This window comes from Lissotriton vulgaris, chromosome 9 (genome assembly GCF_964263255.1).
Source record: "Lissotriton vulgaris chromosome 9, aLisVul1.2, whole genome shotgun sequence".
Lineage (NCBI taxonomy): Eukaryota > Metazoa > Chordata > Amphibia > Caudata > Salamandridae > Lissotriton > Lissotriton vulgaris.
Genome location: NC_141697.1, coordinates 1,185,706,984 through 1,185,723,540, shown reverse-complemented (window position 1 = coordinate 1,185,723,540; position 16,557 = coordinate 1,185,706,984). Strand labels below are relative to the sequence as shown.

Here is a 16,557-nt window from a genome sequence, read left to right as displayed (position 1 = left end):
AACATTTCTGTTTATGTTGCAGCCAGCCACCCAGAGCGCTTACTCAAAAAAAAGCCCCCTCAGCCCACAGAAGACTTAAAGGTTTGACTTTCAGCTCAAGTGATAATATATTTGTAAATTTTTTACTTCAATTTCTCCGAAACTAATGAATGGGTACGGATTTACACCAAATCACAAGCAGCACACTTTCTGGGTAAAGATCTAGCTTTCTGTCAAATTTGACGTAATTCCACTCAACCATTTTGGCTGTAATGCGGTCTAAAATTCCCAGTGGAAATTGGATGAGGAAATGGCGTATTGGAACCCCTCTTTTGCTAGGTCCCCGCTTGACGGGTCACCCCAAGACTTTCCAGGAAGGCTCTGAGGTGGATGAACTTATTTTATGCAATGTTTTGTGAATGTGAACATTAGTCAAACAGCCCCCAATATATACATTTTCAATGCAAAAAGCAAAGAATAAAGTGACGTTATAGTTAGGTGAAATTTTTTGTGACAACGTAATGTTTCAAACTAAAATAAAAAACTCAAATTCTCCAATTATAGTTATCTCAAGGAACTATAGCTTGTGCCCTACAGTAACTATAACTCATGCCCCGTCATACAGACGTGTCATCTATTATGTCATTTCAAATGTCAGTGATATTATCAATGGTGCCATAAAACACGTCATGAGTGATGTAATATGTGGGATAATTAGCTATTAATGGAGAGGGCGTGAGTTATAGTTACCTTAGGGCACGAGTTATAGTTGCTAGATATAACTATAAATGGTCATGTCAATGTTTTTTTTTGTTTAAAACGTTACGTTGTCCTTGAAATTGTCTCCTAAATGTAACTTATAACATAAACATCATGTTTACTGATGCCACTGCCACTTCTAGGGGCACCACAAACATAAAACAAAACAAGTTCTCATAAGTCAATGGGTTTGAGTTTTCAGTACTCACTGCACACCAATTCAAGACTCAGTTCAAAGAAACATGAGCGTGTCTGTGAGTGGCTTTGCTGTGATCAGATCTACAACTTTCAATAATGTAAGGGCAATGTGTATCTGATAGTCACCGTTGAGTAGAAAAGGATGCAATTGTGTGTGTATGTTTTTGTGATAGTCATATTTGTGTCCTTCCTTAGGACTCACCCACCAACAAGCTCCTCTATGCAAAGGAAATTCCTGAGTATCGGAAGATTGTGCAGCGATATTACAAACAAATCAAAGAGATGCCGCCTCTCAGCGACCAGGAGATGAATGCACACCTGGCAGAAGAGTGCAGGGTAAGACATTCTATGGACCCTAGGGATACAGGGCCGGCGGTACCTGTACATCTGAGCCTCCTGACCTAGTCATGCCTACACATCATACCTAGACATTCCTGCATGCCTGATCTTTCCAGGCGTAATTCTGTCTCTACTTCCTCACTAGCCGTGCCCGCACCCGTTGGCCTTCCAGACCCAGGAATACCCGAGAATTTGGCCTTCCAGACCCAGACAGAACTGACCATCTTAGCCTTCTATATCTGTATATGCCTTCTAGACTTAAAAAATAAGTACACCATCTTCATTCCTGTGCTTCCTGAATCCAACCATAAAGGCACAGCTTAGCTTTTCAACCCCCCCCCCCCCCCCCACCCCCCACCATAGCTGTGTCTCCAAACCTTCCAAACTCAACCAAACTTTATTGCTTTACTGTTATGGAAGTAACAGAGTATTTTAGTATTACGACCTAGATCTTCCTGCACACCCACCTTCCTACCTTTTCCTATCAGAAGATCTCGCATTTCCAAACCCAGCTCATTCCTTTCAGCTCCACCTGTTGTGCATCCTGTTCTTTCAAAATCCAGCCAGAGCTGAACACCCTGGACTTCCAGGCCAGGCATATTTGCATTTGGTATCATTTTAGACCCAAGCATAATGGGCCTTCCTGCATTCCAAGCCCCAGCATCCCTGCATGTTCCATCCTACCAAACCCAGCCGGTAGACAGAAATATTATCCAACATATACATTGTTTACAAAGTATCATTCCATTGGGTGTACTTTTTCGATCATTTAACTCCATTGGGGCAATATTATTGCAGTCAATATTCGCGACGCAATATTTAGGTCAGGTGAAATTCTAACAATGATACTCTGGAGGAGACTTCTTTGAGGTGCCACTGATTTAGGGAATGAGTGAAAACCTATTGAACCCTAAGAGTTGATTCATGTTGTGGTTAAGCAAGACTTCATTGAATGGGAAAAGTTAATTGAGTTGATAAATAAGTGAGACCTCATTAAAAAACAACACTGTTTACAGAATCATTTGCTCATGTAAATCAGCTTTCCTCGTGGAAATGGTACAGTTTATGGGTAGAAGGTATTTATTAAAGATGATCTCGCACTCGTAATTTTGTTTTCTTATGGTCAGATAACCCACAGTGGTGTTGTATTGCATAAGCACCACTCAAGGAGAGGAACTTGTGTTTCCTTTGCTAGTTTGGGAACACCCCCAACACAGACGTCTGTGGCTATTCTCAAACCTCTATCTCCCACCCTGGAAATGGTCAGAGATTTACTGTTACCACAAGCAGGTGTAAATACCTTGCAAGCATTAATAAGTGATTGGAACACCACCAAAATCAATGGGTGCATTGCAGACGGAGCGTTTCCATGACGAAAACATTTTCCCTCTGCAACATATTTAGCAATAACCAATTGTGCTATTGCAAAAATGCAATGGAATTTAAACATGTGTAATTGTAACTTGTCTGCTTACGCATGCAGAACAAGGCCGGACTGGCTGTACCGGGCATCAGGCGTTTCCTCGGGAGGCTGGAAGGGTGGGGAGCTGTTTTTATTTATTTTTTAATTTATTTATTTGAGATTTTTATTGCGCGACAATTACCCGTGGGTGTCTCGGCGCATATGATTACTCAGATAAGGACCGATGCCCACCAGCTTACTGGTCAAATAACCAGGTTTTAAGGAGCTTACGGAAACCTACCAGGTTGAGGGCGGTTTTAATGATCAGAGGGAGAGTGTTCCATAGCTTGGGTGTTGCTACCATGAAACGCCTGTCTCCCCAGGTCACTGTTTTGGTTCGAGGGACTGAGAGTATGCAAATGTTTGCAGATCTGAGCTGTCTCTTTGGGGTGTGCAGTTTAAAGGCCTCTCTCAGAAACCTGGGTCCTATATTGTGTACGGCTTTATAGGCAATACATAATGCCTTGAATTTAATACGGTTTTCAACTTTTAGCCAGTAAAGCTGTCGAAGGGCTGTAGTTGTCGGATGGCGTCGGGGAATACCGAGCAGAATTCTGGCTGCCGCATTCTGTATGGACTGGAGTTTCATTAGGACTTGTTTTTGAGTATTCAGAAAGAGGGCATTCCCGTAGTCCATCTTCGAGAATACCAAGGTAGTAATGAGAGTTTTCCCTGCTGATGCTGGAAGATAGGGCATGAGTTTCCTGATTTTCTTCAGGACATAAAAGGCGGATGCTACTACCTTGTTTACCTTGATGGTTAAAGACCAGCTTATTGTCGAAAATAACTCCCAGGTTTCTGACCTTGGCAACTGGGACAGGCGGGGGGGCCCATCTGGCTTGGCCACCAGATAGGTGACCATTCCGGGGATAGGTTGCCAAAGGTCATAACCTCGGTCTTATCCGAGTTAACACCTTAGCTGCGGCGCAAATATCCCTCCCCAGTGCTGCGCTGTCCATTGGAACTAGTGCTGAATGGACGTCCAATGGTCGTGCGCAGCACTGGGGAGGTAGCGCTCGTGACGACCGTTGGCCGTCAGCAGCGCTTAAGAGGTTAAGTTTCAGACAATTTGTTGACATCCAGGAGCAAACGACAAGCATTGCTTCTTGGAATTTTGCTGCCACCACTGGACCATCCTTATGCACCGCCAGGACTAGTTGGGTGTCGTCTGCATAAGATGTCAGACGCAACCAATGGGTTTTTATTACCCTCGCTAAGTCCGCTACATAGATGTTAAACAGCGTCGGACTTAGCGAGGAGCCCTGGGGGACCCCACAGGGGATTGCGGAGACAGGAGAGTAAAAATTACCTAATTTCACTGTCTGCGTGAGACTGTTCAGGAAAGATGAAATAAGATCTCCAGCCAAGTCGACAATCCCCAGGGCTGTGACACGGTCGATCAAGATGGCATGATCGACCATGTCGAAGGCCGCGGACAAATCCAAAAGAATAAGGACTGCCGCTCCTCCTTTTTGTTACTGGGGTCCGGTTTTTGTAGAGGTGCAGCAGTTTTGAAAGTACTGCAAAGTTCCTTGTATAGCCAACAGTTTTCAGGCAACATTAAAAGTGCCAAGATAACTCTGATCTCTCTCCAGCAAGTGCATTAATCACCAGAGTTTTATCTAGTGGCATGTTTGACCCATCTACGGTAACGTAGAGGATTAATATGCCTGCTGCAAAGTGTGTACTATGTAGATCACAGAACAGTATTTTATGTGCATAGCTCAGTGGGTTACTTCTTTTGCCATAGAGATCCTTTTGTTACTGTGCAGTTCATAAGTTACATTCGTAATCTACTTTTAAAAATCATGTTTTTTTCCCCAGTCTTTCAATATTCTAATTTAGCTTAAAAGGGTTTGTTTGGGTAGAAAGAAATTCTTATTAGTAAAGTTAACTCTAACCACTGTGTTACGATCTGAATCCTGAGTTTGTGCTTCCCCAGACCAAGCCTTCTTAAAATATAAATTCCTACCAGTATGGATGACCGGAATCCTACACATTGTAGTCCCCCTTTGTCTTATGTAACATTTTCTATACACTGATTTCCACACATATGATTCATTGCCTATGTGTGTGATGTAAAATGTTTCAACACCCTACACTGGTATAAGGAGCTCTATAAAAACAATGAAATTCATGTGAGAGAGAGGGGCTATGGAGACATGAGAGGCACAGTGGAGGGGTGATAGTGAGGGGATCATTGAAGAACCCCAATAAAGTTTGCTGTATCCTGATGCACTGTAAATTCATCATTGAATATGCCTTAAAAACGAATACAATTGAATATAGAATGAAAACTGACAATTTTCCCCAAAATGTTCTTGTAGTGGTCCGGCTCACTCGCTTCGCTGTGCATTTTATGGGAGCTGGTCTGACAAAATCCACCAGGGCTGCTTTGGGTTCCCAGTCCATCCCTGATGAAGAAGTCCCAGTGCCTTGTCACAAACAGGAATTCACAAAAGTTTTAGAGAAATGCATCTGGGAACTTGTGATTGACACAGGTTTTCAGATGCATCTTTGGGAGTTCCAGAAAGTTGTATATCAGGAACCCATGGGAGGACGTAGAGTAGATTTACATTGTTCTCATAGTTCTCTATGAATAATGCTATAAAGGTCCAGTGATGAGGGCAACTGGTGGGACTCCCTAGAGTGTAAATGTGAAGAGAAGTGGTGAATCTTTCAGACCACACAGTATGGAGGAAAGCATGAGACACCAGGAAAACAATGGTCTGGAGAAAATCATTCATTCTTAACCAGGCCTCTTACTGTTTGACTTTATGTCTCTATGATTTTGCTCATTTAACTTTATGTTTTTCTTCATCGTTCTAGAATTACCGAAATGAGTTCAATACCAAAGTAGCCATGGCCGGAGTTTACAGATATGCCAAGAAATATCGCAATCAGGTAATGAGCACTGCTAATGGGCCATCAAGCAGTGTCAATGACCCAATCATCCAAATAATAATAATGTGATGACCTTTCTCCTCTGCCCCTAGTGCGAGTGTTAACTAATGTTTAATTTGTAAAAAAATGTATAATCCTGCTACTGGTACTTGCGAATCAATGCTGCCTCCTTTAGATTCCACCTCATGCCTATTTCTTTCTGCACCCTAACATCCGGTCTCTTTTCTCACTCCTGCAATTTCTTTTTCATCCGCATCTTCTCTGTCATTTTTTTTCTACCTTTGTCATCTGCCTTCTTTCCCACTTTTTAGGTATGTGTGAAGCTGACCTATTGCTAATACTATACATAGAGTAGACTTTAGACCCACCCCTTTCAACTATTGGCTTTTTAAATTAGTCTCTTTCAGCCATTGGCTTGAGACTTTGCCAATCAAGTTTTTGCTCAGCTCAGAGAATATCCATCTCTCACCTAGTGTTATTGGCTGTTTGAGTGTAACATTCCACCTATGCTAAAGTGCTTGTATTAAACTATATGTGGGACTACTTACAACTGTATCCCTTTCTGTCTGTTCCTGCTGGCTCCTTCTCGTGTCTCGCTCTAACGTGCTAATGCTGTATGCGTTGGCACATTCTAAACCTGCTGGCTTAGCCAATGCTTGTCTGCTTTTTTAAAGTTTGATGATAAAAAATAAGTGTGGTCCTGGTACCCAATATCTGCAGCCATCAAAATATTAACTACAGGTGGTAATCATTTAAAACATTGGGTACCACAGGCTACCCCATTGCAGATGTGTCAGTTTTGACTGCCAAGCAGTTATTCCAGATAACACATTTAATTATTTCTGATGTTACATGCTTACTTCAAGTCCCCGTTCTACGTGTTACAAACAGAAGTCAAATGCTCTATTGCTTTTATTTTTAATTAGCATTTATTTAAGTTTCATAAAGGTCACTTTTAAGAATCATATTCAATATTACATAAATCTGTGTGCATAGTATCGGCATAAATCCAGTTTCCTCCACCCACAATATAAGATAGAGGTTTATGCTTTTACTGTGGTAACATGGTACATATCAGTATTATTAGTCTTGTTATCCATCTGATACTGTGCCGGCTATGGTCACATCTCATTATCAAAGTCTCTATTCCATGTCGTAGGCCCAAGCCCATCTCCCAATTCCAGCTGTTGCACAACTGAACCCAAGACACTTTTCCACTTTGGTCCTGCAAAAGCGTACCAGTGGCAGAATGCACATTACATAAACACATATAACATGAATCTTGCCTTCCGAAGGTTAAGTCCTAGTTGAATCTACTACTTACCCCATCTTGGGTCTCTTTTCCAGATGTTACATTTTGAAAGGCCATGTCCTTGATCTAGATGTTACAAACCTGAGCCCATGTCTCTCGTGTACAAATGACACATCTAAACCCAATCACAGATCTATACACATCCTTAATCTCACACTTCTGTTGTAGATATTAGAAATGAAGCCCTATCATATGTAGCAGGCATGATGCCTCGTCCAGATGCTCAGTCGTTAGCTCAGAGCTCTATTTTACTTACTGTAGACCTCTCACCAATGGAATTTGGTCTGTATTCCAAAGGTTACATCTCTGAGCAAGGGCCTTAGTTGAGGATTCTACTGGCATTAACTCATGACTATTCCAGATTTTACAGCCCTGAGCCCTTGACAGAGCTGAGGACAGGTTCTGTGGTAAATGTTCCATAAAGTCCATTTTGCAACAATTCAGGATGTTTATGCTTTAAAAAGTTCATTATTCTATCCCACCCTCATATAACTGTTCTATAAATTACATGTTGCATGACTCAGTTAAGATGTGTACAGCGGCTTGAGTTTGCTGCACTATTTAAGTTGGAACCAGGTCATTGTTCGGAAGTTTCAGCTTGAACCTTGATCCATATTCTGGATTTTAGAGTCCCAGTTCACGGCAGATGTGAAATAACCAACCTGTGCCCATTGTCATAGATGTTACGGGTGGAGGTCCAGGTTTCAGATTTTCTAGTGTGAGTTCTGATCATTGTAAGATGTCACAGGAGTGGATCAAAGCCACTAGTCAAGAAGTTTAACGCTTGGACCCTGATAACTAGTATAGATTTCACAAGCCCAGTGCAGGGCAGAAACTAATGTAAGGTCACTGTTTAGGATATTAAAAACCTGAACCTTGATCAGTGCCAGATGGTGATTCCTGGTTCCTACCTAAGATGTTCTGAAAGTCAACTGGTGTTAAAGCTCGCTTGGGAGCAATTGGGGCTGTGCAAAGGTCTTTGAAAAATGTTGAGGGTTCCAATCATTTTGGCTTTATCACATTGATATATAGACTTCTTTAACACTAACAAAATGAATCTGCATGAAATATACTCTTTAGAAAACAGTTGTGGCATCATTTAGGGCTGATGGATACAGGGCAAATCAGTGGAAGCCCCGTTTACCAAAATTCTGGACTTAAAATAAAATGGCTGCTGTTCGCTGATTGACCCACCTGTGGCTTACTCGTGTTGATAACAATAAAGTATATTACTTCGAAGTGAAATGATAGGATTGTATGCCATGTAACACAACATTCCATATAACATAATGTGCCATCCAATGAAGTGACTTGTATGTGTAAACGTGCTTACCCTCTGCAAACTTAGAAACATTTGCTTAATATATTCAAAACACTTACATTCCAAAAATTAAAAAAATAAACTATGAAGTACAGATGCTAAAGACTGGGGAATCCAAGTGCCCACAACCCACAGTCCGTTGGGGGAATATTTTCCATATTGATACCTAGTTAGAAATCTTAATAAGGTAATAGTATATGGCCAACAGGCCAATTCATTTAATTAGAGAAAGTCGAGGAGAAGTAAAAAACTAAATTTATATGAAGCTTGTTGATTAGCCACATCTAAGGCGCGGACAGAAATCGGGTCGGCAAACCTTTCAGAGGTACGAGTAATTGGCAAATGGTAGGTGACCCTCTATCTGCATGCTGCCTACACGTTGATTCGGTTGAGTTGTAATATATAATTGAACTCCTGCCAATTTCAAAATCACTCCCCAGATTCTCTTTTTAAAGAGTTGTAATATCAGATTGAACTCCTGCCAATTTCAAAATCACTCCCCAGATTCTCTTTTCAAAGTCCAATTATTTTTTAAGATTACCCCGATTTCTTTCAGGTCCGCCAAAGAGCATTGCAGGTTCAGAAAGGACATTAAGACATTTTTGTTCACAGATGAGAACTTCTGCCCCAGAACAGTGTCTCCATTGGCAAGCACTTAGTAGTGTTAATTCATTTTAAAAATTGTCCTTGTCAAGTGCAAACATTCACTGTCTTACTAAACTATCAAGTTGGTACTGTAATGCTCCTGATGACTTACTCTCTTGCGAATTTGAATTTGTTTCCAGATCGTCAGTGCCTTGGAGGCGAACCCGACGACGAAACGGACTCAACTGCAGTACAAGTTTGAGCAAGTCATAGCCCTGATGGAGGACAATATCTATGAATGCTGCAGCGAGGCCTAAAGGCCGGCCCACCTCGGACTCAATGGAGCGGCCTTCTAACACAAACCGTGCACTGCGTGGATAACGAAAAAGTGTCCTTAAAAAGTTATATATTTTTTATTATGTAATATATCTGTGTCATTGGCGTGGACTTTGACCCTATTCCCCTCGTCCAAAGATTCGCCTTCTTGGAAACCTCTATTTATTTCCTTACTTCTACTGCTGCTGATGAAGGCTCTGAACCACCACTGTTGCACATCTGCCCGCAACACCAATATATCCATAGTGGAAGAGTGGACCCCAGACACAAGCAGCATGAGGTTGATGCAGGCGTCTGAAACCTGAAGAAAGTGGCCAGCTGACAGGATCTGGACATGCTGTTAAATTTTAAAAATTATCCTGCAGCTGAAACCTATGTGCTGGAGCTTTCACTATTTCTGCATAAACGTTGGTTCCATAGACCAGTGGCGCGGTTCTACCAACTTCACACAGACCATACACCATTGTAAAACATCTCATGCTGGAACTTGGTTTTGGGCTGCACGTAGAAACAGAAGCACATCACCTCAGTGCTAGAATGTGTAAGAACCTGTGGACCAAAGACTTTGTACCAAAGAAGTGGGCAAACTTTTCACAAGTCAAAAAAACGTACAGAAGTCGCCTGTCCCACTGATTTAAGTTCTGGGAAAAATACATTTTCTGTAAATTGCTTAAAACGTGTTTCATGTATTACTTCTGCATTAGATCTGGCTTACATTTAGTGTATGTGTGTGAGTTATTATTGTGCTGCATGGAAAGTGCCTTGTAGGGAAGACTAGAAGTGGAAACTATCCACAAGAGCTTACTCAGAAGTCAAACAATCAATCTAATATTATAAAGCATGACTACCACCTGTGAGGGTCTCAAGGTGCTGATCAGTCAAGCATCTCACCTGCTATTATTATGACCACACTGGTGTGTGCTGTGGTAGTAGTTGGTTGAAAAAAATAGGCTGTAAAAACATGTTTTACAAAATGTTAAACTTATATAAACGCCTCCCAGAAAAACGTTTGATCTATAATTAAATGTAAAACAATTTCCTCTAAAGTAAGCTAGGGCCAGAGTAAGGAAAGTAAATTAAGTCAGCCCTGAAATATTTGGCAAGAAGGTTAAAATAGATTGAGGTTTGAAATGGAGTTCAATTTTTTTGCAGGAGATATTTATGTAGGGCTGAGATTCTCCTAGTCCAATCTTTGCAATCTCTGTATATGCAAAATAGTGACTGAGCGTTCTAGACAGAAGCCTGGCATTCTCCCAATACGAAAACACAAATAAAACCCTCACATCACACATCAAAAATACCTATTTTTTTTAATAAATATTATGGAACACACCGTGAACCACCTGAGGAGGGACGTGCTGTTCTATAGATTAAAAACACAAAATATGTGAATTAAAAAAATCATGCTCCAAAAAGCACTTTTCATGGATACACTAATGTGGTTGAAAGGGCTGAAAAGAAACAGTGGTAGCATATATTTGTACATATTTATTGTTATCATAAACTTCATTCCTAAACCAATGACAGAATTAAAAACAAGTAGTTGTTATATAGTTTAGTCTCCATAATTCATAATTTCATAATGTAAGGATCACATAAAATACACAAACCTAGCACAACAAAACATTTTACCTCCTAGCAAGCCTTCTTCATATCGGATAGCTATTAGAAACTTTGCAAGTGCAGAGCATAAAATGGTGGGTAGGTTGGGCAACCATGTATTATAACCAAAAAGGGTTTGTAAATCTCTAGAAATCAGACATGGTGAGCCAGGACCACAACACGTAATATATTATTTACAAGTTATATTAATTGTAAAAATAAACTTCACGTTCTCATACATTAAAAATATGTAAATACAATGATTTAGGTTATTTTTGTAAATTACTGATTTTGGAAATTAGGAGTTTGTGAAATAAAAATATTAAAACGTGTCCTGATAATGCCATTAAGGAGTGTAGTAGTACTATAGTAAACTACAAACCTAAGGCAGAGTGGTTTGTAAAGGTCGCCAGAACCCAGCATTGTGGTTATTGTAGCATAATACAGCTATGAACAATAGGTTTTAAACTACAGTACATTAATTGATATTACTCATGGTGATGGTGGCAGCATCATCGCATGTGTTGTCACACGTAGTGATATTACACGTCCTAACTAAATAGCAATCTTTTCTGTAACTCTGTAAGAGCCAATCCACTCCACAGCACTCCACAGGGATTTTTGAGATTAGGGATTTAAGGCTACATAATCTTTTCAAACAAAGTATATCTAGGACAAACATGGAACCTTTTTTTCCTACCAACATATTAAGGATTATATAGATACCCAGATGTTTATTTTTTTTTTTACAGAGGTGTCGGAAAAGAAAATATGACAAATACAATTTTGCTGTGTAATAAAAAGTAATAATGGGATCAACAAAAGGATTGCTGTGCTAACGCCACTCTTCGGAGTTTTATTCACTGGTTGAAAGGAAGTCTTTTGCTTTGTTTTTTGTAAGTGGTGGTCCAATATTTCTTGTAAAGAGGAGGTGTAAATATGAAATTAGAAAGTGTAAATTTGAAAGAAGTGTCAAAAAGAGGAACTTGTGGCAAATTTTTCATCTTTAATTTTTTGTATTCAAGTACAATTTATGGATGTAATGTGCTACTATGTTTCATGGACGTTTCCAATGATCGAGCTATAGCACTTTTACATTTCCTGACAAAATGCGGTAGCAGATGTATGTCGCATGGTTTGCACACTCTTGCCATCTAGTGTTGGGCACGGATGTTGCAAGTTGTTTTTGTCCAAATAAGAGATTTGTTTCAAGATTTACGCGTTTTTATATAGCACGTACTTTATCAAGAGGTGTCCGAGCACTTTATAATACAGCGAAGTAAATTACAAAAAATTAGGAGTAACATGGTAGTAGGTGACAACTTATATCTTATCAAGTTACATATTCACTCAAGATTACATATTAAGGAAAGGTGGAGTGATTAGGGTTGCACAAATGCATATTCCATTATTACAAAATTGAGAGGTAAGGTCCAAGTAGCTCTCACATGTGCATGTAACAATCAGGGTCATGCCCTGGGATGAGGGAGCGTGTGCCTGGTGGGGGGCTTGGCGAGGTAGCAAATTCCAAATTCTAGTCGCATTACCTGAGAAGGATTGAACCATAAGGCTTCCCTTTTGAAAGTTGGACTCTTGGTACCTTTCCCAAACCCTAAACGCACTGAGGCGTAGAATACACCCTACATTGTTTTCGCCCGCCATCTGGTTCAGATGTACCTTTCGGAGCTCTGGAGCCATTGTGCTATAGAAGCGAAATCCTCAACATCTAAGCAGTGAAATTGCTGCTTGAAACACACAAAGACATTGTGAGGTTGCTGATCTTGAGTCCAAGTCATATGAAAGGGGCTCCCGACGTGGAAAGCATGTAAATCCGCAGCACTGCCAGCTGCAAAATAATGGTTAAAGGCAAGTAGCATGTTCTGTGCCAAGAACCCACAACAGAGTCATGGCTAACAATGATTTTTTATTTTGTGCTGGCCATGCATCACTCCGCAATGAAAAACTAAAATTAATGGAAATTTGATTCCAAGGAAAGCTTAGCAGGTTTGTACAATACACAGGAGTCTGAGTTTTGGGATAGGTAACCTTGCTAGTGCCCACACCGTCATCCTCTCCCGCCCCTTTGCACACAACACAATCCCTACCCAAATGATACTCTGGACACGTGGTGTGGGAAAGAACTGTTGCAGGTTTATTTTCATACAACAAACGTATGACGTTTAGGTGGGTCATCTTACAGGCGATCCAATGCAGGTAGCCCCTCGCTGACCCGCATGCCTAAAGAGCCATCTTGCACGGTGAGTCGATGCTCTGACGATGCAGCACATTGCCATCTTCGTTATACTCCCGCCCCCCCTGTCAGGGCGGAGCGATGAAGCACACCCCCGGTCGGTTCAGGCCCCCCGAAGGACTAACGGGGCGCCGTCGCGGTTTCCCGGAACCTCCTGCGGCTCCTGGTCCTTGGCTCTGGCACCCTTACTGTGCCAAGCAGAGGTACCCTTACAGGACCATTCTGCCGCAGAGGTACCCTTACTGTACCCGTCTGCCTCCAGATCGCCCTGTAACTCCGCCTGCAACACAAAACAGAAAATTACAACATTCTATCCATCGCCCGCCGCTCGAGCTGCTGGGTCAGGGTTAGGGAGGGAACAGCGCTTGGGCCGCGGACAGACAGCTTGCAAAGAGGCCGGGCTGAGGGCAAGCTGTGATTAAATTGGGGAGGGGGGATACACCCCCCGCCCCCCCCCCCAACAGGTGAACCCCACCCCCTGGCCGATGTCCGGTGGACGCGGGGAGGAGGAGCCGAGAGCCCCGCTTCAACCTTTCTCCGCCCTCCCACACCTTGCATTGGCTAGCGCTGGGACAAATGGCACTAATGCGCTGCCTTGCTCATGATCTCCTGCGGGTCACGCAGACAGCGGCATTCCTCCCACAAATTTGGAATACCCATGGTAATCTGAAATCGTGATAGCAAAAAATTATTTTGTTGACATTTACTTATAATAGTAATTCTGCGAAAATCTAAATATATTAGCAAATATGCTCCTTTTTGCCACAGGTCCCTATACAAAAATGGTACCCCAAATGTTTAAATAGGCAAGTCATTTCTTTTCCCCAAGGGTCACTTCACAGAAATTAGTGTTATGAAATGGCATTTAGCATTTTTTTTAAAGGAGTGCTGGCAAAATAAATAGCTGGTATTTCAGGTTAATATCAAAATAAACAACATTTAAGCACACTTAACCCGCTTTGCGGAGAGAGATGTGAAAAATGCGCACAGGCTTCATGCAGTCACTCAAGTGAAGGAAACCAGAGAGTAAAGTTGATTCACCCATTGTTCATGCTGTAGTGGGAGGAAGCAAAATGTGAATGACAATTTAATAGGCCAATGGATGAAGCTCTCCGACCAAAAGCTCACACATGTATGCAGTTTACGCATCATCGTGGAGAAGTGTGGCTCACTGGTTAGAGGAGGCAGACCTGGAAGCAGAGGTCAGCCCGGGACCAGGGTTCAATTCCCAGCTCGGCGGGGTCTTGAGTCCTAAAATGTCCACGGACTCGACAATTCTCGCTCCGGTGCCTACTCGATTCACGGGTTCACACTCTGTGACTCTGGGCAATAGCTTGCTTAATCTCCACAACGGCCCCTCGCGGTGGGATGCCTGGCTTTCACCTTGTGGATACCCTGCCGGGGTTATCTCACAGGGGAATACCATGACGGGTTCCCTAATCAAGCACTTAGATACCGGGTCGGTGATTTGCGCTACATAAATAAATACATGTACATCGTTTTACCAATAGTCTGGTGCAACAGCTAGAGGAGTCTCAAAGCCCAGATCTAAAAATACTTCAAAGCTATTGCATACACCACATATCATAGGCATTACCAAATGTAGAAGCTCAACTATAATTCTACTACAAAGAAGCATACCAGCTGCCCTGTGAAGCACATAAAGACCACGTATGGTTTCTCACTTTGATGGGCACCTTGTATTGGTTTCGCGAAGTGAACTGTGGCAGAATGGTCACTATATGAGTAGGCTCTGGAGTAGCCACTCCAGGGTCAAGGCTAGTGTTCCTAAGTTTCTGTACAGTGGCTCGAGTGGCCTGTGAAAGAGAAGGGCCGATGGCCTGGATCTCCACACAAGTCTGACCTAGACCGGTTCACACAGGTACGCCTTAGTTGAGCATTTAATGTATCCACTGTGCATGAGGCATACATTTTCCAAAAGGAAGGGAAAATGAAGCTTCAGCCACAGCCCATGCATATTTGAGAGGTGGGGCCTGGAAGGGGGGGGGGGGGGGGGAAGACAGGCGAGGGAAAAATTATTTTTCATTTTCCCTCGTGGTCATCTGTCGAATCTCCCTACCGGCTGCAACGCCCTTACCTGCATGGGCCGCAGCTGTTAACCTTGAGCTCAGCCATATGACTGAGAAACCAGATCAAACTGATCCACCCTAGGAAGTTAGGGTTTGACCGGTGTCCTTTGATTCACTTCTCTAACCAGGATGGTAATTAACGGTTTATTATTTAAGGTCACTCTCCACCCATCCTAAACTTCATGAAAAGGTTCCCATTACTCCAACAGGTCCCTAGCAAAGTTTGAGTGAACGTGGCCACCTTTCCGGAAAGACACAGTTATACAACTATTGTTTCAAAATATTTCAACAAGTCAAGTGAGCCAAATAAAGCACATAGTTAGGAAGCAAAGCAGTGTTCCAGCGTACCTAACTCAGTACAAACACACCAGGTCAAATAAAGGCAAGCAGTAAATCAAGTAGCTAAAGACTTAAATGTTTTACGAAAACTTCATGTACAAGTTTTCCTGGAAGTCACACGCCTGAGATGGCCAAGTCAGATGGACAATGAGCCCGAGAGTATCAATGCAACTGCTTTTGACTGTGATAAAGACCCCAACGCTACCCTAGTGACGAAGCGGGCTGCTATCATTGGCCCCATCACCGCAGCAAAGTCAAACAAGGAAGGTTTTCTTAGAGTAATAGGAGGATAGACAAAACAGGCAATCTTCAGGAGCAAGCCCAAATTGTGGACATAGATTTTTTTCCTCAAAGGTGCAGAATCCAAGTCGTTTTTTGATCAGATTTCCCAGAAATGGACCACTGGAGGCCAGCCAGTGTGATAATGATTGATGGTTCAGGGTTCTCTTTTATAAGGTATGACTTGGAGGGCTTCATTCTGATGGGAAGGATCTTGTATAGCAATGTATACAAATCTATTGAACAATCTAGAACATGCATTTACGAGATGTTTTGAAATAGTTTGCTGGGGCAAGATCTGCTGGAGATCCAGTTTGGTTGCTTGCTCACCAGATTCAGTGTTGAATAGTTGTTAAAGACTGCTTGCACACATCTAGAAGTATGCTTCTCCAGTCATTTGTGTTTTGTTCCTGAGGGGGATGTTCTATTTTCTTTATTTTGGAGATAATGTAAAACAAACAAATGAACAGAATACTAAGCATTGTCAAACATTAACCCCCAGTCACAGATCTGGGTTCAATTCATAGTTCTTTTGCCTGCCACACCATTCCAAGACCCAGCCATATGCAAATCAGCCTTGACCCTGCTCCTCATGGGAACAGGCCAGCCCAAACTGTCAGGCCAGGTACTCCTTGGACAGGAAAACAAACATCCTAGGACCAGTTTTGGGGCATCACTTCTCTTCAGCCAGGTTAGGTTGATAACAGCGCATAGCGAGCAAGGGACCCACGTCTGGGCATACACATCCAACTTAGAGCAAAAATACAACACAAAAAGATGGACAAATGCTGAACGTTGTAG

The 16,557-nt window shown here is 42.1% G+C and overlaps 1 protein-coding gene across 1 annotated transcript in view; it reads left to right on the top strand.

Annotated features, from left to right (window-relative positions):
• Nucleotides 1-11,621, top strand: part of PLXND1 (plexin D1) — a 313,125-nt gene extending 301,504 nt beyond the window's left edge. The window contains exons 34-36 of the mRNA XM_086939243.1: nucleotides 1,132-1,272; nucleotides 5,567-5,641; nucleotides 9,060-11,621. Coding sequence (XP_086795369.1) covers nucleotides 1,132-1,272; nucleotides 5,567-5,641; nucleotides 9,060-9,176 — 333 coding nt within the window. The 3' untranslated portion in view covers nucleotides 9,177-11,621. The remainder of the gene's footprint in view (nucleotides 1-1,131; nucleotides 1,273-5,566; nucleotides 5,642-9,059) is intronic.
• The last annotated feature ends 4,936 nt before the right edge of the window (nucleotides 11,622-16,557 follow it).